Genomic DNA, 27,145 nt, shown 5'->3' with positions numbered 1-27,145 from the left:
ACTCTCCCACCATCTTTCCTCCAAAATTCTCATCAGTGTTTTACAGTTTTCAGAGGACATTTTTTTTTCACCTCTTTGGGTCTATTCCTATGTATCGTAAGGCTTCTGGCATAGTTGTAAATGAGATTTATTCCTTAATTTCTCTTTTTGCTGCTTTATTATTTGTGTATAGAAATGTAACAAATTTCTGTATGTTGATTTTGTATCCTGTAACATCACCAAATTCCTGTATTAATTCTAGCAAGTTTTTGGTGGAGGCTTTGGGGTTTTCTATGTAGTGTCATGTCGTGTGCAAATAATGAATATTTTCCTTCTACCTTGTTGATTCTGATTGCATTCCTTTCTTTTTATTGTATGCTTGCTGTGTTTAGGACTTCCAGTACTATCTAAATGACAGTGGTGATAGTGGACATCCTTGTCTCTTTCCTGACTGTAGAAGAAAAGCTCTGTTTTTCCACACTGAGGATGATATTACATGTAGTTTTTTGTATATGGCTTTTATTATGTTGCAGTTTGTTCTCTTGTTGAGAGTTTTTATAAAGAATGGATGTACTCTGTCAAATGCTTTTTCTGCTTCTAGTGAAATGATCATATGGTTCTCGGGTATTCTTTTATTTGTGTCATGTATCACAATGCTTGATAAATAATTATTGAACCACACTTGGAACCCAAGATAAAGCCTACTTGATTGTGTTAAATGATTCTTTTAATGTATTGTTTGATGCTCTTCACTAGTATTTGATAGAGAATTTTTGCATCTAGTTTCAGGGATATTGCCTTGTAGTTCTCTTTTTTTGGTGGAATCGTTGTGTGGTTTTGATATTAGGAACATTCTTGCTTTGTAGAATGAATTTGGAAGTTTTACTTCCTTTTCTATTTTTTTGAATCATTTTAGAAAAGTAGGTCTTATATCTTCTTTAAATGTTTGGTAGAAATCACCTGTGAAATCACCTGGCCCAGGATTTTTGTCAGGAGATTTTTTATTACTGATTCAATTTTTTTGCTGGTTATCAGTCTGTTCAAGTTTTCTGTTTTCTCCTATTTCAGTTTTGGTAATTTTTGTGTTTCTAGGAATTTATACATTTTTCCAGGTTTTCCAATTAGTTGCCATATAGTTTATCATAATATTCTATTATAATTGTTTTTACTTCCACGATATTATTTGTGATTTTATTTATTTGGTTCCTTTTGGTAAGTCTGGCTAGGGGTTTATTAATTTTATTTTTTTTTTGAACAACCAGCTCCTGATTTCATTGATGTTTTCTATTACGTTTTTAGTTTCTCTATAGAATCACATATAGAACACGTTTATTTGTGTTCCAATATGTATTACTGTTTTACTTCTGCTAACTTTATGCTTCATTTGTTTTTCTTTTTCTATCTCCTTTAGGTATAAGATTAAGTTGTTTGTTTGAAATTTTTCTTGTCTCTTGTGGGTAGGCATGTATTGTTATATCCTTCCCTCTTAGGACCACTTTTGCTGCATATCAAAGGTTTTGGATCATTGTGTTTTTATTTTCATTTGTTTCCACGTGATTTTTTGTTTATTTCTTCTTTGATTTCCTGGTTGACTCATTTGTTGTATAGTATCATGTTGTCTAACTTCCATGTGTTTGTGGTATTTCCAAATTTTTCTGTTGTGAATGACTTTAAGTTTCATAGTGTTCTGGTCAGAAAAAAGTGCATGGTATGAGTCAGTCTTTTTTATATGTATTGAGTATTGTTCTCTGACTTAATATGTGATCTGTTCTGGAGAATGACCTATGTGCAGTTGAAAAGAATGTATATTCTGCTACTGTAGGATGGTATGTTCTGAATATATTTGTTAAGTGCATCTGGTCCAGTGCATCATTCAAAACCATTGTTTTCTTTTTGATTTTCTGTTTCGATGATCTGTCCATTGATGTATATGCAATGTTAATGTCCCCTACTATTATTGTAGTATTATGAATGAGCTTCTTTATGTTTGTTATTAATTGCTTTATATACTTGTGTGCTCCCATGTTGGGTACATAAACATTTAAAATTATTAGATTTTCTTGTTGTATTTTCCCTTTTATGATTATATAGTGCCCTTCTTCGTCTCTTGTTACAGTCTTTATCTATTTTTAAATTTTTTATTTAAATTCAATTTGCCAACATATAGTATAACACCCAGTGCTCATCCCATCAAGTGCCCTCCTTAGTGCCCATCACCCAGCCACTCCATCCTCCCAGCCTCCTCCCCTTCCACAACCCTTTGTTTCCAAGAGTTAGGAGTCTCTCATGGTTTGTCTTCCTCTCTAATTTTTCCCCACTCAATTTCCCTCCTTTCCCTTATAGTGCCTTTCACAATTTCTTATATCCCACATATAAGTAAAGCCATATGATGATTGTCCTCTGGTTGACTTATTTCACTCAGCAGTCTTTGTTTTTTTTAAGATTTTATTTATTTATTCATGAGAGACACACACACACACACAGAGAGGCAAAGTCATAGGGAGAGGAAGAAGCAAGCTCCATGCAGGGAGCCTGATGTCAGACTTGATCCTGGGATTCCAGGATCATGACCTGGGCCAAAGGCAGACGCTCAACTGCTGAGCCATCCAGGCACCCCCAGTCTTTGTTTTAAAGTCTAGTTTGTTCAATGTACATATCGCTACACTGGCTTTCTTTTGATGTCTGCTAATATGATGAATGTTTCTTCATCCCCTTACTTTTAATCTGTAGGCATCTTTAGGTCTCAAATGAGTAAGGCACATATAGGGTCTTGGTTATTTTTTTATTATTCCATTCTGACAGTATGTCTTTTGAGTGGAATATTTTGTCTATTTATATTCAGAGTAATTATTGATAGTTCTGTATTTAGTGCTATTTTATTACTAGTTTCATAATTGTTTCTGGAGATTTCTATAATCCTTTCTTGTCTTTGTCAGTTCTGACCTTTCATTTCCACTCAGAGTCCCCTTTAATATTTCTTGCAGGGCTGGTTTGGTGACTATGAACTCCTTTAGTTTTTATTTGTCTGAGAGAGTCTTTAACTCTTCTATTCTCAATGGTAGCCTTACTGGATAGACTATTCTTGGCTACAGTTTTTTTTTTCATTCTGCATACTGAATTTGTCATGCCACTGACTTCTGGCTTTGCCAATTTTCTGTTGAAAGAACTGCACTTGAGAATCTCTAGGTGGCTCAGCAGTTTAGTGCCTGCCTTCGGCCTAGGGCTTGATCCTGGAATCTTGGCATCGAGTCCCACATTGGGCTCTCTGCATGGAACCTGTTTCATCCTCTGCCTGTGTCTCTGCCTCTCTCTTTCTCTATGTCTCTCATGAATAAATTAATAAAATCTTAAAAAAAGAAAGAACTGCACTAGCCTTATGCATCTTGTCTTGTAGATTAAGTACTTCCCTTTTCTTGCTGCTTTTATGACTTTTTTTGTTATTATTATATTTAATTACAATATGTCTTGGTGTTGGCCTGCTTTTGTTGGTTGTGTGAGAGGTCTATGTGTTTTGTGTATCTCAAGGTCTCTGTTTTTCCCTAAGTTAGGGAGGTTTTCACCTATTATTTCCTCAAATAAATTTTCTGCCTCCTTTTCTCTCTTTTCCTCTTCTGGGACTCCTTAATATGGATGTTATTACATTTGGTGGTATCACTGAGTTCCTTAAATCTATTCTTGTGTTTCATAATTGTTCTTTCAGCCTTCTGTTCATTGTATCAAGCTTGTTTCCAGTGTTAATTATCGTATTGTTAATTTCTGATTGATTCTTTTTTAACTTTTATCTCTGAGATAAAATTCTCCTTGATGTTTTCCATTTTTTTATCAAGCCCTCTTAGTATCCTTATGATGATTGCTTTAAATTCTCTATCAGCCATGTTACTTATATCTGTTTTACTTAGATCTCTGCCTAAGGCTTTATGTTATTCTTTCATTTGCAATACATTCGTCCATCTTAGCATTTTCTCTAAGTCTTTGTCTTCTCTGTGTTAGAAAAGTCTGTTTTATTTCCTGTTCTTGAGAGTAATGGCTTTATGAAGAAGTAGTCGTGTAGTGTCCAGGGCCTGGTGCTTTAGGGTGTATTTCTGGTGTGTACTGTATGCTCTGTTGTAATGCTATGGACTGGTCTATCCTTCAGACCAGTCATCAGTAAACCTTTCCTTGCCTGCAGTGGGCAGTTTGGTCCTTGGCCAGAGTTTGGAAAATTTTAACTAGGTTTGCTGTGGTCTGCTCATGTAAAGAGATTGGATCTTACTTTATTTAGAACTGAAGCATTTGATATTCTCTGTTTGGGAGAGGTGGTGTGGATAGGGGTTTCTGCTGGTCTTCTGGGGAAAAGACGCACCATGCTGCGACTGAGTCAAGCTTGATGGAGAAAGGCAGTTCCGCCAGAATGCAGGGGTCTGAGAGTGTAAGCAAGTTATGCAGCCTGTGTCAGCCCTAAACTGTTTCCTGTAGGTGTCTCTGTGTTTATGCTTGATACGGGGAGGGAAATGGCTCTAGCCAGCTTTTTTGTTACTGGAGAGGTATTTCTTTGAAGGCTGCCTCTTAGGGAAGCTCTCTGAGAAAATGAATAGTCTTCCCCCTTTGTGCCCTAGGCAATTTTGAGATTTTTTTTTCCAAGTTGTCTGCCTCAGGGTTTTTTGACTGACTTCTCACCAGGAGCAGCACAGTGAGTTTTGGGCTCTATCTCTGCCAAGGCTTCTGACCTTAGATAGTTCATGCTTTAGAGATGTGATATATGCAGAGGATTATGCTGGACTTTTGGGGGAGGGTCCTGCTGTGCTGTGACTGATGCAATCTTGACTGAGCAGGGTAGTCTCACCAGAGCACAAGGGTGTGGATATTGTAATCAAGGTAGGCAGTCTGTGTAGGCCCTGTACTTCTTCCTGCTGGTTGATCTGTGTTTATACTGAGGGGAGAGGGGAATGAAATGTGACCAGCCAACTGTCCCCAGGAACATCTCTGTGAATACTGTCTCTCAGGAAAGCACTCACAGTAAAATGAATAATCTCCCCTTGTGGGTTCTAGGCATTTTTTTAGATTGCTGTTTCCAGGCTGTCTGCCTCCCAATTTTTTGCCTATCTTTCCAGGAGCAGTGCAGTTCCTTGAAGGCTCATACCAGCCCAGCCTGCTGACATTTAGAACTCCAGGCTTTAAGCCCTGTTGGTTGCAGCTCAGGAAACTCAGCCCTCTTATTTTCAGAATCAATGGCTTTGGGAAAACGTTCTCCTTGTGTGTTCCCCTGTATCCTTCTCTGTCTCTTGCCCTTCTCTGTGACCCTGGCTCCCTCCCTTCTGAAGCACTCCTAATCCATTTCTCCCCCAAAGATGTCTCCTTACTTCTACCCTTTTTCAATGTAGTCTTTTCTCTTCCATTAGCTGTGGAGTTTGTTCTATTGATTTTCAGATTGATTTATTGGGTATTTAGGATGATTTGATAATTATCTCATTGTATTCATGGGACTAGACCTACCTAGGGTCTTTCTGTTCTGGCACCATCTTCCTAAATCCTGTTATGTTTTTCTTTGATTTTAGCCTGGTAGACTCCCTTTAGTATTTATTGTAGGACAGATTTGCTAGCAAGTAATTCAGTTTTTGTTTAACTGGGAATATCTTCATTTTTGAAGGTTAATTTTTCTAGATGTGGATTATTATTATTACAGGATTACAGGGTTCTTGTCTCACAGTCCAGGGATGAATTTCACAGACACAAAAGTGTGAAGTGAAGTGAAAGTTTATTAAGTGATGTTGAGAACAGAAAGGAAAGAAAAAAAGCTCTCTAGAGTGAGAGGGATCCTGAATGGGTTGCCACTGAAGGCTTTTATGGTCAGTTTTCTAAAACTGACCAGGGAACTTGGTAAATTTCTTGTTAATAATGCATAAGACAAATGTGGTACATTTTTAAGTATCATGAAAATATCCTGTCTATATTTAGAATAAATATGGTGGATTTGTTACCTCCCCTTCTGTCTGATTAATATATTGTCTATAACATTTCTTCATATCTGGGATTTCTGTGAGCTTAGTCATGTAGCCCCCTACGTGTCTTTCCCTACCTAGCCTTCCTGTCCCTTACTCATTATCTTGATAGTTCCCTCCACCCCAGCATTATGAACATGGTACTTCACTGTTTGATCCTGAATAATTCCTGATGAACAATTCAGCTGTTAATCTTATTGAGGATTCCTTGTTCATGATGAGTCTTTTTCTTTTGCCTTTTTAAAACATTTTGTCCCCTTCTTTATTTTTCAGCAGTTGACTATGATATTTTTAGATGTGTATGTCTGAGTTTATAGTCTTTTAGGTATGTATTGAGCTTGTTGAGAGTGATGATGAATTTTATTTCTATCAAATGTGACAAATATTCTATCTTCCTCTTCCTTTCCTATTCTAGGTTTCCTATTGTGTGTGTTGTTATGTTTATGGTGCCTCAAATTTTTCTGTGGTTCTATTCATTTTTCTTCATTTCTTTTTCTTTCTGTTCCCTAGACTTAGTAATCTCAGTTGGCCTGTCTTTAGCTTCACTGATTCTTCCATCTACCCATTCTAATCTTGACCCTGTGTAGTAAATTGTTCATGTCTATTATTGTAGTTTTAACTACAGAGTTTTTATTTTGTTTTCTTAAAATATTCTCCAACTCTTTTTTGATATTCTGTATTTGGTGATACATTATTCTCATTCTCTCCTTTAGGTTGTTTTTTTTCTTTTTTTAAGACATAGTTCTTTTAAATTCTTTGAACATGTTTAGAATAACTAATTAAAATCTTTATCTAGTAAGTTCAATGTCTGGGCTTCCTCATGGACAGTTACTGTTGATTACATTTTTAAAAGATTTATTTATTTATTTATTTATTTATTTATTTATTCATTCATTCATTCATGATAGACAGAGAGAGAGAGAGAGAGAGAGAGAGAGAGGCAGAGACACAGGAGGAGGGAGAAGCAGGCTCCATGCTGGGAGCCGGACGTGGGACTCGATCCCGGGACTCCAAGATCGCTCCCTGGGCCAAAGGCAGGCGCTAAACCACTGAGCCACCCAGGGATCCCCTGTTGATTACATTTTTAAAATATAAGCCAATGTTTCCTGTTTCTGTGTGTCTCCTAATTTTTGTTGAAAAGTGCACATTTAATATATAATGTGATAATTCTCAGAATGATATCCTCACTCTTTTCCATGATTTATGTGTCTGTAGTTGTTTCCTTGTTTATTGATTTCTTGAACTAATTCTGTATTATAATCTATATTTCTTGTTGTGTGTGGCCACTGAAGTCTTTGGTAGGCTAGTTTAGTGATCGCCTACTGATTAGACAAGTATTCCATGAAATATCAAGCCAGCAAGTTCCTCACGCTTTGGTGAAGGGCTTTGTTGGTGTATGTTATGGCATGCCTGTAACATTCAGCCAGTCAATTTACAACTTTTCCTACCATTCTCTCCCTGCTTGTTCAGGGCCTCAAGGTTAGATAGAAGTGAGAGATTAGGGCCTTCTCAAATCTTTCATGAACATAGACATAGCTTGGGGTGTGCACACATTCCTTCACATGCACATGTCTTTCTAGACTCTTAGGAATAGGTTGTAGCTTTGCATAGGTCCTTTGCACATGTCATTCTCCAAATTGTCATTCTCTAATGTTTTATGAAGCATTTTGGGTTCCTGGGCCCAACTCTAATGTATTTTTGGGAGTGGATTCCCCACACTAACAAGCAATTCTCTGAACACCAGCTGGATGTCCTACTATTCAACTCAATTATGACACTATCTCCCTGGAAACCAGATTCTGCAGGTCAAGGGTTTGGTTATACAAGACTGTACTACTGCTTTCATTTGTCTATCACAAGTTCAGTGCTTCTGACCAACTGGCTATAAACCAGAGGTTCCTTCTTAGGTTTGATTAATTTTCTAGAATGACTCACAGAACTCAAAGAAATATTTTACTTATTAGATTACCGATTTGTTATAAAGGAATATAACATAAGAACAGCCATATAGAAGGTACGTATAGGGCATATTATGGGGAAAGAGTGTGGAGCCTCCATGACCTCTCTGAGCATACCATTCTCCCCACTTCTCTACATATTCACTAGCCTGGAAGTTCCTTTTGGGTTTTTGTGGAAGCTTCATTAAATAAGCATGGTTGATTAAATCATTGGCCATTGGTGGCTGATTCAATCTCCAGTCTCTCTCTCTCCTCCCCCGAGGTCAGGGGATGAGAATGGAAGTTCCAATACTCTAATTACATGGTTAGTTCTCCTGGCAACCAGTCTCCATTTTTAGGTGTGGTTCAAAAGTCATGGCATTAACCTAACAAAAGACAATTTTATGGCTCTCATCATTAAGAAATTTCAGGGGTTTTGGGAGCTGTGAGCTGGGAATTGTGTATGAAGACCAAATATATATAAGAAATATAGTCTGATCATCTGAATGGTCAAATATATATTTTTTATAAATCACAATATCACACCAAATATTTTGGTCAACCTCTTGATAACTCCAACTTTTACATTGTCTTGGACTACCACAATATTTTAAAAATTTATATGATTATTTTTTACAAATGCCCCAATAACATCACTGTTTAACACAGAATGAACTTAATGTTAGAACAGAGACTAGCCTTAAGAATGGAGCTTTCAGGACCTGTTAAAATGGACAAATAGTGATATTCTCCAAGAGTACAGGCTTGTAAAACTCCAACTGCATTCTGCCCTCTCTGGTGGCCACTAACTTGTTGGTTTTCATAGCTATCATAGTTGTGAAGCTGTTGGTTTTCAGTGCTACAGCTGAGCTGGGGAGAGAGTGATTTTATTAGGTTTCCTTAATGTATAACCAAGTACATTGGTATTCTCAAGATTTGATTTATCTTTTTTTAAGATTTTATTTATTTGCTCACGAGAGACACAAAGAGAGGAAGAGACACAGGCACAGAGAGAGAAGCGGGCTCCATGCAGGGACCCCAATGTGGGACTTGATCCTGGGACTCCAGGATCATGCCCTGAGCCAAACAAGGCACTCAAACACTGAGCCATCCAGGCATCCCAAGATTCAATTTATCTTGAATAGAGAATCCTTAGATTGTTAAACCTTTAGTTTATTTAGAGAATATTATATATATATATATATATATTATATATGGTGTATATATATATATATATATCATATAATATAATATAATGTCATATGATATACGTATATGACAAAAAAAACTTGTGTCCAGGATATCTAAAGAAATCTAATAGATCAATAATAGCTCAACAATAGGAAGACAAAAGCTCAAGTTTAAAATAGGCAAGAATATGAACAGAATCTTCATGAAAGAAAAGATTATAAATGCCCAATAAGTACATGATAAGCTAATTAGCACCATTAGCCATCAGGGAAATGCAGATTAAAACCACATGCTAATGCCACACATCCATTTGATTGGTTAAATTTAAAATAAAAAAAGTCCAAGATCTATACAGAACTTATTAAACTCAACAGCAAAGAAACAAACAATCCAATCATGAAATGGGCAAAAGACATGAACAGAAATTTCACAGAGGAAGACATAGACATGGCCAACAAGCACATGAGAAAATGCTCCACATCACTTGCCACCAGGGAAATAAAAATCAAAACCACAATGAGATACCACCTCACACCAATGAAAATGGGGAAAATTAACAAGACAGGAAACAACAAATGTTGGAGAGGAAGTGGAGAAAGGGGAACCCTCTTGCACTGTTGGTGGGAATGTGCACTGGTGCAGCCACTCTGGAAAACTGTGTGGAGGTTCCTCAAAGAGTTAAAAATAGATATGCCCTATGACCCAGCAATTGCACTACTGGGGATTTCCCCAAAGATACAGATGCAGTGAAATGTGGGGACACCTGCCCCCCAATGTTTATAGCAGCAATGTCCACAGTAGTCAAACTGTGGAAGGAGCCTCAGTGTCCATCGAAAAATGAATGGAAAAAGAAGATGTGGTCTATGTATACAATGGAATATTACTCAGCCATTAGAAATGAAGAATACCCACCATTTGCTTCGACGTGGGTGGAACTGGAGAGTATTATGCTGAGTGAAGTAAATCAATCAGAGAAGGACAAACATTACATGGTTTTATTCATATGGGGAATATAAAAAGCAATAAAAGGGATTAAAGGAGAAAGGAGAGAAAATGAATGGGAAATATATCAGAGAGGCTGACAGAACATGAGACTCCTAACTCTGGGAAATGAACAAGGGGTAGTGGAAGGGGAGGTGGGCGGGGGGTTGGGGTGACTGGGTGATGGGCACAGAGGGGGGCACTTGACGGGATAAACACTGGGTGTTATGCTATATGTTGGCAAATCAAACTCCCAATACAAACGTACAATAAATACATAAAGTAAGTAAGTAAGTTACCAGATTTTTATTGTAGCTTATTCACAGTAGGCAAGATATGGAAGCAACTCAAGTGTCTCTGAATTGATAAAGAATATCATATATATATATATATATATATAATGAAATATTACTCAGCCATAAAAGAGAAATCTTGCCATTTGTAACAACATGGATGGACCTAGAGAGGATTATGCTAATTGAAATAGGTGAGTTAGAGAAAGACAAATACCATGATTTCACTTATATGTGGAAACAAAAGAGCAGAAACAGACCCACAAACACAGAAAACAAACTGGTGGTTGCCAGAGGGGAGATGAGTGGGGAATGGGCCAAATGAGTGAAGGAGAGTGGGAGGTACAGGCTTGTAGCTATGGAATGAATAAATCATGGGGATGAAAGGTACAACATAGGGAATATAGTCAGTGGCATTGTAATAGTATTGTGTGGTGACAGATGGTAGCAATACTTGTAGTGATCATAGCATAATGTACAGAGTTGTTGAATTGCTATGTTGTACAGCTGAAACTAATATAACATTTTATGCTAGCAATAAATAAATCTAAAAGGATTTTAAAGTAAGTTATCAAATATTAGAAGATATATGTGGATCAACTGAAATTTCTCATATAAGTCCCAGGAAGGCTTATACATGAATGTTTAAAGTAACATTCTTCACAGTAGTGAAAAACTAGAAACTGTACAATGTTCATAAATAGTGAATGAGGAATTGTAGTATATTTATACAATGGAATCTACCTAGCAACAAAAATAGTGAATTACAGATAGATAAATTTCTAAGGCATTGTACAGACCAAAGTAATTTAGGTAAGAGTATGATCCCATAGAAGATAATAGTGATAATAAGTAAATTGGTTTCTATACAACATTAATTACCTGACTAATTAATCCTGTTTTATTCTACCTTATTCCCAGAAAGCTTCAGTTGCCTTAAAAACACTATCTAACTACATTCTAGGATGAGTAAGAGTAAGGTGAGGGAAAAACATTACAGAAGACACATGAATAAGAATGTGGTGTAGAGAGTACCCTCAAAGATAGCTTGAAGAATTATGAGATAGACGCTTGGTTGGTAGAGATGCAGAAGTATTAGGAAAGATGAAATAATGATTGTTCGTGGTGTAGAGTGATGGAGTAAATTTTTGTATAATAAGGAAATAAATGCTCCATATGTAGCAAGCATTTCTATGTTATCTGTTGAATCTTTGGAGTTCAAAAGTTACCAACTCATTCATCTGAAATACATGATTTATTCCTGGCACTTTTCTTAGTATAGAGGCCAAATATATGAGATTTCTTTCAATGAAGAGCTGTTAATTTATGCTTGTTTATATTTGTGAATGTGATTTATCTGCATTGTCTCACTTTTAATGTTTGTTTATAAGGTAAGTATAGTAATACTTACATTTGTGTATTAAAAAGGAGTAACTGAGAGTGCTTATGGAAAGTCCTTTATAAACATTTTCAAACTCTGTGCAAATGTAGTGTTTTCAATCAGGCTGGAATTCTGTCTGAAGATGAGAAGTTGGTACAAATAGTGAAAATGGGAATGAATGCAACTCCTTTCTTACCCCACGCTTTTACTTAGAAAATAATATAGATATCAAAGATCCTAGTATTTGTGGTTTCTGAAATGTTCAGATAATTCTAAAAGAGGAATGATTAATAAATGTACCTTGTTTGTATCAAGAAAAAACTGAAGGAATTCAGGTATGTGTGAAAAGGCAATATAATGAATATTTTTTATTTAATTTCTCTAAGTGACCCAGAAGGCACATGTGAGAATTCTGGGCTTGCCCTTATCTGCTGCTGAACAAGGAGGCCAGAGAAAAGTGATTGCTTTCCAGCCATGAAGCCAGTTTTGTTTTCTCTTTGCTGATGGGATATGGAGATCAGGGTGTACATGCTTGTCTCACATTTATGTGAACCAGATTTGAAGTAGAAAATGTTACTCCAAAATGTGGAAATTAGAGAAGGCATGGTAGCCTAGTCTGCAGTCCCTACTCTTTGTAAAACCTTTCTTTTTCTTTTTTCAAAGATAGATTTATTTATTTATTTATTTATTTATTTATTTATTTATTTATTTATTTATTTATTTAAGAGAGTGAGAGTGTGTGCAAGCGAGTTAGGGGAAGAGCAGAGGGAGAGGGAGAGAGAGAATCTCAAGCAGACTCCATGCTGAGTGCAGACCCATGAGATCACGACCTGAGCCGAAATCATGAATCAGATACTTAAACAACTGAGCCATCTGCTCCTCTTCTTCTCCCCCTTCTCCTCCTCCTTCTCTACCCTTGCCTCCTTGCCAGTGATGTATTCAAAGGGTCAAGGCTCTAAATACTGAAAATAAACTCTTCTGGATATGGGATATAGACAAGATGGCAATAAAATTCTAAGCAGGTTAAGCTGCTCCAACCAAATGTCTGAACATGTTTTATTTTGTTTGTGCTTAGCCATGTTAGATTTTCATTAAAAGGAATAGATGCCATTGTTTACATTGTCTCCCTTTCTGTTAGTCTGAGAGAAAAAACTCTAATAAGCCTATGTATCTGATATATGTGAAGGTGGAGGATGATGAAACTATGGAGTTAAAGAAGAAATAGGAAAAGGGAACCAAAAATAACCAAAACCTTGGCCTTTCCTAGAAGACAGTCTAATGGGTTACTTTAGTTAGTGAGAGCAGTGCTCCTCAAACTTCAAAGGGCATATGGAATCTCCTAGGGATTATATAAAAAATGCGGTTTCTGATTCAGTAAGTCTGAGGTTTGACCTGGGAATGTGTATCTCCATAAAGCTCCCAGGTGATGATGATTCTGCTCTGAGAACCACTCAGGGTAGCAAGGCTAGAGTTTGGCTGGACCTCTTGGTGAAGGTCATATTTTAAAAACTTTATTAAAGATAACTTGCCTAAAGGCTAACTGTGATATAGTTTTATACCTTCATTAAATTTTTATATAATAAAATTCAAAAAAAATTCAAAATTATTCACCAAAAGTAAAAGCATTTGTCTGTCCATAACACCCTGAAGCTTTTCATTGATTGCCTCTTTCGTTCAGGTCCCTTGGTGAATATCATGTGAACAAGTTAAATTTGTTTTCCTGCCAGATAGTATCTCAATCCAGGCTGCCATATGGCTAATGTGTAAAATGTCCAGGTTGTGCCAATGTTGCCATGGAAAAGGCCCTGGAGAGACAGATAGACCATCTGGCTTCTACTTTTGACTGTGCCAGCTAGCTCAGGGACATTGAGTACCTCTAAAATTCAGCTGCTTTTTTTTTCCCATTGTAGAATGATTGTGGGTATTTGGTGAGAGGTAAGAAAGCATTTAGTCCATTGCCCATAATCAGTGCTCAATTAATGCTTAAAAAGACTCTTTTAGGAGTAAAAATAAGTAGTTTTAAGTCTTACAGGCTTTGGGTAGAAGGAGTCAGAGAGGACAGGAATTAAGATTAAAACATGTCCCATCACTTAAAAAAGAAGGACTTCACTAAGCTGCCCCCTTCCTCTTTAATGGTTTTAGTTGCTAAAGTCTTCTACTGAAGGTCTGTCTTTTGTTTAACTGTATTAAATGCAAGTTGCTAACTACTGGGAGCACTTCCCATTGCTTTTCTTCTATCAGCCCTAACAGAGATGGGTAAATCAGTTAAAGGACAGCAGTCTTGACCATTTCTTCTGTTTCTGTTATTTTGCAGATTATTCTTCAGCTGTTCAGAAATTTTCTCAGACACTTCAGTCCTTTCAGTTTGATTTCATTGGAGACACTCTGACTGATGATGAGATTAACATTGGTAAGTCTTCAGCTACTTGTGCCTCTTTTTATTTTTTCAATATTTTATTTATTTATTCATGAGAGACACAGAAGCAGAGACCTAGATAGAGGGAGAGGCAGGCTCCTCATTGGGAGCCAGATGTGGGACTTGATCCTGGGACTGGGATCATGCCTAGAGCCAAAGGCAGACGCTCAACCACTGAGCCACCCGCATGTCCCTACTTGTGCCTCTTGAGGCAGTTATGAGACCATGCAGTGTCCTAGGTTTCTGGATACCTGAACATCTTCATCCTCTGTGGTCTAGTGCCAAGCTCATGGGAGGCTGCATAAGAAGAATAAAGAAACATTGTCTCCCAGTCCCATTCCCCTCTCACACAAAAGCAATAGGAAGATACCAAACCTCCACTGAGGCCTTTGACTCAATCTGCACGGGACTTTTTCTTTTTTTTTTTAAGATTTTATTTATTTATTCACGAGAAACACACACACACACAGAGACAGAGAGAGAGAGAGAGAGAGAGAGAGGCAGAGGAGAGAGAGAGAGAGAGAGAGACGCAGAGACACAGGCAGAGAGAGAAGCAGGCTCCATGCCAAGAGCCCGATGTGGCCCTCCATCCTGGGTCTCCAGGATCACGCCCTGGGCTGAAGGTGGCGCTAAACCGCTGAGCCACCCGGCTGCCCGCCGGACTTTTTCTTTAAAGAATATAGTACATGAAAATAGATAATTTTATAAAGGATAAATTAAAGAGTGATTTAAAAAAAACAGGATGATTTAGATTAATAGTCCTCTAAGGAATAATCTCTAGAATGTCTAAAAGTATTATTTATATATGTCCAGGTTTTCAGACAACAGGACATTTGGCATCTCTCTTGGGAACTGAATTTAACCACTCACTCTGTGAGCTGTGTGATCTCGGACAGATATTTCCTTTTTGTGAGCCTTATTTTTTGTCTATAAAATGTGGTTAATGTTAATATCAAGAATGTTTCCATGAAGAGATTGAACAGTTTGTGTTTGTGTTAGTTCTTATGAAGTTAAAGTAGTGTCAGCAAACTATGACCCTTGGGCCAAATCTTGCCTACTGCTTTTTCTTTTTCTTGTAAATAAAGTTTTGTTGGTTGTCTAAATATTGTCTAAGAGAAAAAATATTGTCTAAGGGTACTTTTGTGGTAGAACAACATTGAGTAGAAGTGGCAGAGACTGGATGGCTTTCAAAGCCTAAAGTATTTGTTCTGGTCATTTAAGAAAATGTTTGGTAACCAGTGAGTTAAAAGAGTTAGTGTAAAGCATTTGCTAGACAATAACATTGAACCACAGAACTATTGTGAATGATTTAATGTCACAGATACAAGTATGTTACACAGTTGTATTTGTGAACCCCATCATTAAAATATAAAAATGTCTTATTATTATTATTATCATTATTTAATGGTCATTGTAGGAAATATAAATCATATATAAAAGTATAAAATTACCTATGATAGTAAGATATTCCAGCACAGAAACAATATATTAGATGGTATTGGCAAGTTACTTTTGATTTCTTTTGTTCATGTATCTCTTTTATGTGTGTGCAATTTAGTTCATTCTAAATACATAATTTTATCTTTTTAACCTAATAGTTTATCATAATCATCTTCTGATATCACTTAAAATTCTTTGTAAGTTTCATGAGGGGCAAGGACATTGTTTTTATTCACTGCTATTTCCCCAGCATGTGGAGGAGTACCTAGAATATATTAGATGCTCAATATGTGTTTACTGGATGAATAAATAATGGGTTCATTCAGATCTTTTTATTATAGGAGCCATACTTTATATACTATTAAACTATTTAGCTTATTTCCAATTTTTCACTATTATAAATAATACTGCAATGGGTACTTTTGTGAGACTAAAATTGATTGTTTTGGTAAATATGGTAGTATAAATAATGAGGCACACATTTGCATTTAGATTATTTACTTATTCACTCCACTTCATTTTACTTTTGCAAATGTATTTTTGTCTAAGTGCATGACTTACTTAAAAGTTAATATCATGGACTCTAGAGTCAGCCCAAATTTGAACTTAAGTTTTGGAACTTATTATCTTTGTATCCTGGGGAGGTGAATTTCCCTCTCTGAGAATTAATTTTTCTCATCTTTGAAATAGGGATGTGATGATCAATGCCAAATGTGCACAGTGTTTAAGTACATATTAACTGTTTAATCATTGTTAATATAAGATTCTATTTCTTTGTACTCTGCAGTAGATTGAATAGTTCTGTGTCCCTCTCAAAAATCATATGTTGAAATTCTAACCCCTGATGTTATGGTATTAAGAGTTGGAGTCTTTGAGAGGTAATTAGATCATGAAGGTGGAAACCCCTCATGAATGGGATCAGAGCCCTCATAAAAGGGACTCCCAAGGGCACTTTTACCCTCCTTCCACCATGTGAGGATACAATAAGAAGTCAGTCTGCAACCTTCAAGAGGGCTCTCACCAGAACCTAACTATGCTGACACCTTGACCTCAGACTTGTAGCCTCCAGAACTGTGAGAAATAAGTTTCTGTTGTTTATAAGCCACTCAGTCTATGGTATTTTGTTATAGCATCCTAAATTTAGTAAGACAGAAATTGGTGCTGAGAAGTGGAGGTGCTGCTGTACCAATTCCCTAATAATGTTGAGGTAGCTTTGGAACTGAGTAATGGGAAGAAGCTGTAAAAGTTTGCAGGTGCATGCTAGGAAAAGCCTAGATTGCCATGAATGGAATTTTAAAGGCATTTGTTGTGAGAGCTCAGAAAGAAAAAAAGGAGAGCCATAGAGAAAGTTTCCATAAAGAACATGTGATTAGACAATGGAGAAAAGCAATCCTTGTTATAAAGTAGGCAAAGAACTTTGCTAAAATGTGTTTGTGTTCTAGTATTTTGTGGCAGGTAGTGTTTTCTGACTGAAAAAAAATTGAATATTTGGCTGAAGAAATTTCTAAGCAAAGTGTTGAAAGAATGGCTTGGTTCTCCCTGTTACTAGTAAAGGCTGAGAGGAGAGAAATGAATTGAAGATGGAATTATTAAACAAAATGGAACCAGAACTTCAAGAGTTGGACATTTCTCTGCCTGTTCATATTACAAAATATGATAAAGTGTGTTTGGAAGAGAACACCAAGGGTGCGGTGGAGTGACCATTGCATCAGGAGATCAATGTGGGTGTGAAACATGGATATAATCAACTATCACAATAGAAGCCAGGAATAGAGATGGAATTATACAAGCAGAAACACTACAAGCTGGGACTATAGAAAACAAAAATGGGACAAAATGAAGGAAGACTGTTTGACTTATTAGACCCTATAAGACCAGATCGTATAGCTATTTGGCTATGAACATGCACTGTTCTTCAAAGACAAGAGAAGAAGGACTCTGAAGCCAATCCTGAGATCATCAGGGCTGCCACTCTTATTATATGCCTAGAGTGCATAGGCCCTGGGTGCCTCCTCCCCCTAGATTTAAAAGGGTGAGACCAATGCCCAAGGAGCTGTAGGGGTGGGTCCACTGAGGGTACAACACCTACCTTACCGTAAATGTCAACCAGTGCCATTTAGGAAAAAGAAGGGGTGTGAGTTTGAGCATAATGGCTTGTAAACAAAAATAAAAATGACCCCATAGTGGTACTGGGTTCCTTGGGGGTGTCTGTGAGCTCCATGTAAGCTGCTAGCTGTGACACATTTGCTTCATAATGTATGCTTTGCAACAACACTTTAACTCAGTTACCTTTTGCCTACCAACTCCAGAAACTTGTAGTTATCATCTGATCATGGCTTTTAGAGATGATGACTCATAAACTGACCTTTATTGATGGGTATTGAAAAAAGATTTTGAGATTTTAGTTGGCCTGTCACAGTTATTATCCTTGTTGAATTTGTTACTTTGAGAACTGGGATTTGTGGTGGTAGAGAGAACAACCAGTGCTCCAGCAGTTTAAGGTGAGGCCTTTTGGAGGCTTTGAGAAGATATATTAGAGGCTGACTGGGAGGGCATTGTTGGGAAAGGACAGCTGCTTTGGAAGCTAAGATAGCACACTGTGCCATACCCTCTAATTGCCAACACTACTGGCCCTGAGTCAGTAGATGTTCTGTTTAACTGGAAAAATTAATAAAAGTACATTTATGATAGAATTTTGGGTTGAGATTTAGATTTCACATTATATGTAAAGAGGGCCTAGCAGTTCTTTCCATAATGCAGTTTTCACAATGGCTGCAAAATGTGACTCAATACCTTTAAGCCCCTGTGGATACCAGTTGTCTAACAGAGATGGGAATTATTCCTAGATGATGTGAAGCAAAACCTGAGGCTTCTCTAAGGAGTCCCTTCCCTTGATGATCAGCACTAGTAACTAACTTGAGAAGTCTGTGTATAATGAGGACAAGTGGGAGGAAATGTCTCACTGCCCTGATGATGACATTTGTCCATGTTCTAAAGCAAGACATCTGTGCCTTCGACTGGCATTGCCGGGCCTTTTCTCTACCTCTATAGCTCAGTAATCAAAGGAAATCTCAGGTGTTTAGATATTTTTGTGTATAGTTCAGATTTATTAGCTATGGGATGTTAGCAACATTACCTAAGCTTGTTGGACCGGTTTTCCTCATCTCTAAAGTAGGAAGTATAATCTATTTCCCAAGACAGTGAGGAGTAAATCAGATAAATATATATATCAGAGAGTATATGTAAGTCATTAGACTCAGTGTCTGACATATGACTGGTGCTCAGTATATCATATTTGTTGATCTTACCAGGAAATGGTAGAACCTAAGTTTTTGAAAATGTCAGTTTAAAATTATACTTCCTGAATAACTGCAAAAGAAAATGTAAAATAAAATGTTAATATTCCAGTTTAGCTATTCCTATATATGTCAGAGTGACCTGAACCTCATTGATGCAGATTCTCAGGACCTCTCTTAGATCAAATGACTCAGAATCTCTGTAGTGGAGCCTAGGACTCTGATTTCTACACAGCCATCATAACATCAGTGAGCACTTTGGAACCCCATGTCAGTTCTCAAGTTTTTTTCAAATAGTTCTTTTGGATCTTTGGTTTCTCCTATCTACCCAAACTCAAATGAAGCATGTAAGAACTTACTTGAAAAATTGAATTTCCAGATTAAAAAATAAACTGATACTCTCACAGTGCTTACCAAGTACCAAGTCTTGTTTTAAAACACTTTACATAAACCAATGAGAGAGAGAACCAGTGTCAGAGACAGATAGGTGTGTGTGTGCGCGCACACACACACACACACATGGTAAGGGGTGGAGAAAGAACATGAGAACATACTGGGCTAGTTTACCAGGTTCCCCACTACCACTCCTGCCAATTCTACAGATAGGGAAACTGATGTCCAGAGCTGGGCTAGTGATTTTATGAAGATAGTTCCAGACTTAATACTGGAACCAAGGTCTCCTAAAGCCCAATTGATTTATTCAACTAATCCAATAAGAGTGCCTGCTATGAACCCTGCCCTCATGGAACTTCCATTTAGGTAAGTATTAGGAAGAAGTATAGGCAAATAACTTCCTGTATCATTGCAGTACCAAGAGCAAGAAAGAAGGGTGCTTCCCACATAGGCTTCAGAGAATCTCCTTGCTCTTTTCTGAGGAACCCTGCCATGTATTTGTTCACTAGTAAATAGGTAGAAAGTGTCCACTAAATGCCATACACTGGGGATTCAGAGACACAATGAATCTCCTTGCTCTCAAGGATCTCATAGGCTATTAAAGGAGGCAGATGAGTAAACAGACAATTGCAATACAAAGTACTTATGCACTATGATAGAGATAGGCACACAGTAGCTCCTAGTCAACACTACTGTGTGTGTGTGTGTCTGTGTGTGTGTGTGTGTGTGTGTGTGTGAGAGAGAGACAGAGAGAGAGAGAGAAAGAGAGAGAAATGGGGAGAATAAATAAGGAGGCTCCACAGAGAAATGATACCTACGTTAGATCTAGGGTTAGGGTGAGGCTAGTGAGAATGCTAGGGCTGAAATTTAAGAAAACACTTATTTTCAGGTTCATGCAAAGTGCAGGTGGGCACCAGAGTGTGAGTGCCTCCTAAAATTATGCACCCTAAGTGCCTCGCTTGCCTCTCTCCTGTCCTGGTCCTGACCTGAGTTGAATTTCTAAAGGATGAATGTGAATTAAGAAAATACAATAGAAAAAGCAAATATACAAAAGCACAGGTGAGGGGAGTAAGATTATCCTTCTTGAAACTGGAAGTCACTGAACATAACTGGAAAAAGTGGAGAAGGAGTCAGAGATTAAGACCTGAGAGTTTGCATAAAGGCTAAATTAGAGTGTTGGCAGGTCATGTAAATGAGCAAAGCAGAGTGGATATAGGACGGCAACGATATACTGTCTTTTGGTAATAAGTGGTAGGACTTATGAAAACAAAAAAGACATGATCCATCTAAGCATCCTTGAATGGGCGCCAGGGATTGTTGTCATCTAAATTTGTGGGCCTATATTGCCGGAATTTCATTTTTTCCCCAGAAAGTGATACCCAGATATTTTAGGCATAGCATTATACATTGGCAGTTAAATCAAGTTAAAAACACTGTACAAACCAAAAAAAAACCCTTAACTGGTTGGCCAAACACAGTGCGTGGGTTTATGATGCTGATACCTGGGTTATACATTGAGGGGCCTGGAATACCTCATGAAATATTTTGGATTGTATTCTAAAGCTTATGGAGAGTAATACACAAATGGGAAAAGATCAGGAAGGAGAAGTAGGCAGATTTCTAAGTCTTGACTTAACCTTATAAACTGGTGGATCTCATTGGAGAACCTTATATATATATTTTTTTTCTTTTCAAGTTTTTATTTAAATTCCAGTTAGTTAACACACAATGTAATATTAGTTTCAGGTGTAGAATTTAGTGATTCATCACTTACATATGACACCCAGTGCTCATCACAAATGCCCTCCTTAATACCCATCACCAATTTAACCCACCCCACCCTGCCTCCTGCCCACCTCCTCTCCATCAACCCTCAGTTTCGTTTCTATAATTAAGACTTTGTTTTCTGGTTTACTTCTCTCTCTTTTTCCCCTATTTTTATCTCTTTTGTATCTTAACTTGCACATATGAGTGAAATCATATGCTTTTTCTCTTTTTCTGATTTATTTTGCTTAGCAAAACATACTCTAGCTCCATCCACACCATTGCAAATGTCAAGATTTTATTCTTTTTAGGACCAAGTAATATTCCATTGTGTGTGAGTGTGTGTATAGATACATATATCTTCTTACATCTTCTTTATCCATTCATCTTCTTTGTCCACTCATCAGTTGATGGATATTTGGCTTCTTTCCATAATTTGGCTGTTCCTGATAATGTTACTATAAATATCAGGGTGCATGTATCCCTTCAAATTAGTATTTTTGTATCTTTGGGTAAATACATTGTAGTGCAAGTGGTAGATCATTGGGTACTTCTATTTTTAACATTTAGGGAAACCTCCATGCTGTTTTCTAGAGTGGCTGCATCAGTTTGCATTCCTACCAATAGTGTAAGAGGGTTCTCCTTTCTCCTTATCTTTGTCAACATCTGTTGTTTCCTATATTGTTAATTTTAGATATTCTGAAATATGTGAGGTGATATTTCATTGTCGTTTTGTGTTTCCCTGATGATAAGTGATATTGAGCATCTTTTTACATCTTTTTATGTCTGTTGGCCATCTGCATGTCTTCTTTGGAAAAATGTCTATTCATGACTTCTGTCCAGTTTTCAACAGTATTATTCATTTTTAACCATTTATCAGATATGTCGTTTGCAAATATCTTCTCCCATTCTGAAGGTTGACTTTTATTTTTCTTGATGGTTTGTTTCCTTCACTGTGAAGAAGCATTTTGTCTTGATGAGGTCCCGATAGTTTATTTTTGCTTTTGTTTCTCTTGCCTCAAGAGACATATCTAGTAAGAAGTTGCTATGGCTTATGTCAAAGGGGTTACTGCCTATGTTCTCCTTAAGGACATTGATGGTTTCCTGTCTCACATTTAGGTCTTTCATCCATTTTGTTTTTTGTTTTTTTTTTTTTTGTCTTTCATCCATTTTGAATTTATTTTGGTGGATGATGTAAGGAAGTAGTACAGTTTCATTCTTTTATGTGTTGCTGTTCAGGTTTCATAACACCATTTATTGAAGATACTGTCTTTTTTTACATTGGATATTCTCCCCTGCTGTGTCAAAGATTAGTTAACCATATAATGTAGTCTATGTACATTCAGAATAATTATTGAAGATACTTAGTGCTATTTTATTATTTATTTTGTTGTTGTCTCTGCAGATTTTCTCTGTTCCTTTCTAGTCTTTGCCATTTTTGGTTTTTCCTTCCCACTCAGAGTCCCATTTAATATTTTTTTTTGTAGAGTTGCTTTAGTGGTCACAAACTCCTTTAGTTTTTGCTTGTTTGGGAAATTCTTTATCTCTCTTTCTATATGGAATGATAGCCTTGCTGCTGGATAGAGTATTCTTGGCCACAGATTTTTCCCATTCAGCATACTGACTATATCATGCCAATCTGCTCTGTCTTGCCAAGTTTCTCTGGAGAGATCTGCTGCTAATCTAATGGTTTTCCATTATAAGTTAGGGACTTCCTTTTTATTGTTGCTTTTAGGATTTTTCTTCATCACTACATTTTGCAAAAATATATATTTTTATTTTGCAGTTTTAACTATAACATGTCTTGGTGTTGGCCTGCTTTTGTTGATTTTGATGGGTTTTAGTGGGGGGGGGGGTCTCTCTATCTCTTTGATTTGAATGCCTGTTTCCCTTCCCAAGTTAGGGAAATTCTCAGCTATGATTTGTTCAAATACACTTTCTAGTCCTCTGTCTCTTTTGGCGCCCTCTGGAACCCCAATTAAACATAGATTTTTCCTTCTGAGGCTGTCATTTATTTCCCTTAACCTATCCTCATGATCTTTTAATTGTTTTTCTCTTTTTTCTCAGTTTCCTTCCTTGCCATCAACTTGTCTTCTATGTCACTCACTCGTTCTACCTCGTTAACCCTCGTTGTTAGGACCTCCAGTTTGGATTGCATCTCATTTACCTGACTTTTAATTTCGGTCTGCTTAGATCTAAATTCTGCAGTCATGAAGTCTCTTGAATCCTTTATGCTTTTTTCTAGAGCCACCAGTAGCTTTTATAATTGTGCTTCTGAATTGGCTTTCTGACATTGAATTGTAACCCAAATTTTGTAACTCTGTGGGAGAGAGGACTGTTTCTGATTCTTTCTTTTGTCTTGAGTTTTCCCTTCTAGTCATTTTGCTCAGTGTAGAGTGGCCAAAAACAGGTTGTACTGGAAAAGGGAGAAAAGAGAGAAGAAAAGGGGGGGGGGAAACAAACAGAAAACAAAAAACAAGGGGGAGTATTCTCTGTTTCTATATACTGTAAGTCCCTCGACTTCCCCTGTAACTTTCCAGTGATGTTTGGTCAATACCTTGCTTTCCCCTGTCCTTCTAGCTGGTCTTCTGGGGGAGGGGCCTGCTGTGCTTATTCTCAGGTGTGTGCACCTGGGGGATGCTGCCCAGCCCCCTACCAGGTGCAGGGCTCAGTGGGAGCTGTTTATCCTGTGAGGCCCCTGCTCAGTCCCAAGTACAAGGTGACACCAGGAGGAGGAACAACAGTGGCGGCCAGCTCTCCAGCTCTGGAGGCAGCTCCCACAGTAGCTACCGCAGCTCCCAGTCTGCAGGGGCCTGGATGCTTCGGAGGTAGGGGGCGCCGATCTGCAGTTTGGGGCCGCCCGGCGCCAGGAGCATCAATGGAGTTCTGTGTGCCTCCTAGATTTGGACGTCTGTTTCCTTCCCCAGATAAGGGAAGTTTTCAACTATTATTTCCTCAAGTAAATGTTCTGCTCCTTTTCTCTCTCTGCTTCTTGTGGGATTCCTATGATATGAATGCTATTACATTTTCTTTTTTTGGAGTCACTTAGTTCCTAAAGTCTGTTCTTACAATCCATCATTCTTCTTTCTCTATTTTGTTCAACTTCATTATTTTCCATAATTTTATTTTCTGTTTCACCTACTCATTCCTTTGGTGTTTCTATCCTCATGATCATTATATCTAGTCAGTTTCAAATCTCAGATATTGCATTTTTAATTTAGACCTGATTGGTTTTTAGCTCTTTTATCTCCGTGGTAAGGGTCTCCCTGATGTCTTCCATGAGTATTCTTATGATTGTTGGTTTAAATTCTGCAGCAGGCATATTACTTAAAGCTGTTTCTTTTAAAAAAAAATTATTTATTTATTCTTGAGAGACATAGAGAGAGAGGCAGAGACGTAGGCAGAGGGGGAAGCAAGCTCCCTGTGGGAAGCCTGATGTGGGACTTGATCCAAGGACCCTGGGATCATGACTTGAGCCAAAGGCAGACACTCAACCACTGAGCCACCCGGGTGCCCCATTTATATTTGTTTCAATTGTATCTCTGGCTATGATGTTTTTGTGTTCTTTCTTTTGGGATGAATTCTTCTGTTTTGGCATTTTGTCTAGGTTTCTACCTTTTTCTCTGTGTTAGAAAATCCTGTTATGTTTCCTACTCCTGAGAGTAATGGCTTTATGAAGATGAGGTTGTATAATGTCCAGGGCCTGGCATTTAGGGAGTGTCTGCAGTATGTACTGTGTGTACTCTGCTGGTGTGTTTTGGCTGCTCTATCCCTTAGATATCTCTTCTACAGTGGTTTTTCTCACCTGTAGTGGACAGTGTTTGGTCCTTAGCCAGAGTGTGGCAAACTTTAAATAGGTATGGTCTGTTCTGCTTTTTAAATAAGACCTAATGCTATTTGCACTAGAACTGAAGGTTACATAACTCTCTGGTCAGTAGACATGGTGCATTCAGGGATGTGTGCTTTTTTTCTTGTGAAGGGATCTGCTATGATGGTTGTTAGGCACACTAACCTGAGAAAAGCAGTTCTAGCAGAATGCAGGGGGGTGGGACTCAATGTAAGCTAGTTTGGCAGTGTTGGTATTGTGTTGTGTTGTTTACTGAAGTTTGTTTATGCTGAGGAGCAGGGTAGGAAAATGGCACCAGCTAGTTCCTTTGTCCCTAGAGAGGGAAGTCCTTGCTTGCTGCTGTTAGGGAAGCCCTCATAAAAGAGCGAATAATTTCCCCTTATGCATCCCAGGTTTTTCAAATTGTTGGTTTCACACTGTCTCTCTCCAGGTTGCTTCCCTGCCTGGACCGGCACAGTTCACTTTGGGTTCTATCCTAGCCAAGCCAGAAGAGTTTTAATAATCCATACTTTGGTGACTTGCTGTGGCAAGTTGCTGTGCTAATCTTCTGAGGGAGGATCTGATACAGTTTTGACCCAGAAGGGCAGTCATGCCAGAATGCAGGGACACAGGACTTGGAGCAAAGCAGGCTAAACAGCCAATGTCTAGGTTAGGCACCCTTAGTAGGTGTGTCTGCACCTATACTGTGGGGTGAAGAAGTGAAATGACTCTTTTGTTCCTGGAGAGGCAATTTCACCTCTCCAGATGCACTGCAAGAAGAGGTAACAGTCTCTTCCAGTGTATCTTAGGCAATCCTCAGGTCATGCCATCTGACTCTGGGTTACCTGCCTGCTATGTCTCAAGGAGTAGGGTAGCACCCTTATGGGCTCTATCCCAGCCATACTGTGGAGCTCTAAAACTCCAGTCTTTGAGACCTGCTGGTTGTAAAATCTCAGTAAAACCTCAGCTCCAATTGATTTCCCAGCCAATTGCTTTGGGAAAGTGTTCTTGTATGATCCCCTGTGTGCTCCTCTCACTCTTGCCTTTCTCCAAGTTTGGGTCTCCATCCCCTTTGTAGCATCTGAGATCTGTTTCTCCCCCAAACCATGTGTCTGCCAAGAACCTTATATCTTAACCCTGAGTTTCCGTCTTGTCATCACTAAGTGGGGTGTCCACTGGGTGAACAATGGTAGCATAGTCCTCTTTTGTGCACCTGGCTTATTACCTTTCTCCCAGAAGGTGGCATCTATTAAGTTTTAGAAGGTTGGTTGTTTATGCGTGGAGAAAGAAAAAGCAGTGTTGTTAAATCTCATACTACAAATCAAATTTCCACTCCAGTCATCCTAACATTTGAATAAAGTCCTCTGTGGACCAAGCAGATTGACTTACAGTCAAACTTGCAGGTAAAAAACCTCATCAGCCACTGATCCCTGCTTTCTGGGAGCAGATAGCTCACCACTGTCATTCCCCCCTTCTCAGACCCCATACTTTTAATCAACATTAATATATTCATTGCTGAAAACTCACAGCCAGTCATAAACCACCTAATTAGAAAGGAATAGTTTCTTGAGTATTTTTCTTGATGTTTTTTCCCTAAAATTGGTTGGATCATTTCTTTGAGAGAGAGTGGCAAGAATCAGTTGTTTTAGTGTCCTGGAGATCAGGCATCTTAAAAGAGGAACGATACCGAAAGTGAAAAAGAGAAATACTAATATCAAAGTGTGTAAATCCTGAGGTTCCGGTGGTTTCCAAGAAGTCAGTGGGGGAAAAATCTTTCAACTATATAGTGCCACTCTTAGAGAAGTTGGGTGTCAGTGCCCTGGGTGTCCACAGTCTTAGCCAAGACTTACCTTTCATATAAGGGCATACTGTCAGTGCCCTGGGTGTCCCCAGTCTTAGCCAAGACTTACCTTTCATATAAGGGCATACTGAACATTTCATCAGTCTTCCTTAATTCAGACAATGTCTTCTCCAGGGAGAGTTCTAGCCCAATGCATGGTCTCCTGTTTTGGTGAGTCTTTAGAGGTTTATATCAAGTTATCAGGCTTTATTTCACAGGTCTTCTTCAGATCTTGTGGGGAGGGACAGTTATAAGGCAACCCAGAATCCTTATGGGAAACTGGGCTATCAGGTTTTAGTTCTTTATGAGTCTGAGTCAGATGAGAGGGGGAAAATTGGAATTGTTAGTTTGGAGTATTATAACTAGATATTAAAGGAAATGGAAAGGATTGAAAATTTGGTTTTTACAAATTGGGAAGGTAGCAGGATCC

General features: G+C 38.0%; 1 protein-coding gene across 5 annotated transcripts in view; it reads left to right on the top strand.

Annotated features, from left to right (window-relative positions):
• OPHN1 (oligophrenin 1) overlaps positions 1-27,145 on the top strand; it is a 526,295-nt gene that overhangs the window by 193,131 nt on the left and 306,019 nt on the right. For 4 of the 5 annotated variants that reach the window (XM_038587601.1, XM_038587598.1, XM_038587599.1 and 1 more), the window contains one exon: positions 14,055-14,150. In XM_038587601.1, coding sequence (XP_038443529.1) covers positions 14,055-14,150 — 96 coding nt within the window. Of the gene's footprint in view, positions 1-7,816; positions 7,972-14,054; positions 14,151-27,145 lie in introns of those variants that run through there. The other variant, XM_038587602.1, reaches the window with a different exon arrangement.

This window comes from Canis lupus, chromosome X (genome assembly GCF_011100685.1).
Source record: "Canis lupus familiaris isolate Mischka breed German Shepherd chromosome X, alternate assembly UU_Cfam_GSD_1.0, whole genome shotgun sequence".
NCBI lineage: Eukaryota > Metazoa > Chordata > Mammalia > Carnivora > Canidae > Canis > Canis lupus.
The sequence above is the reverse complement of the archived record's forward strand: the minus strand, read 5'-3'. Positions and strand labels throughout refer to the sequence as shown.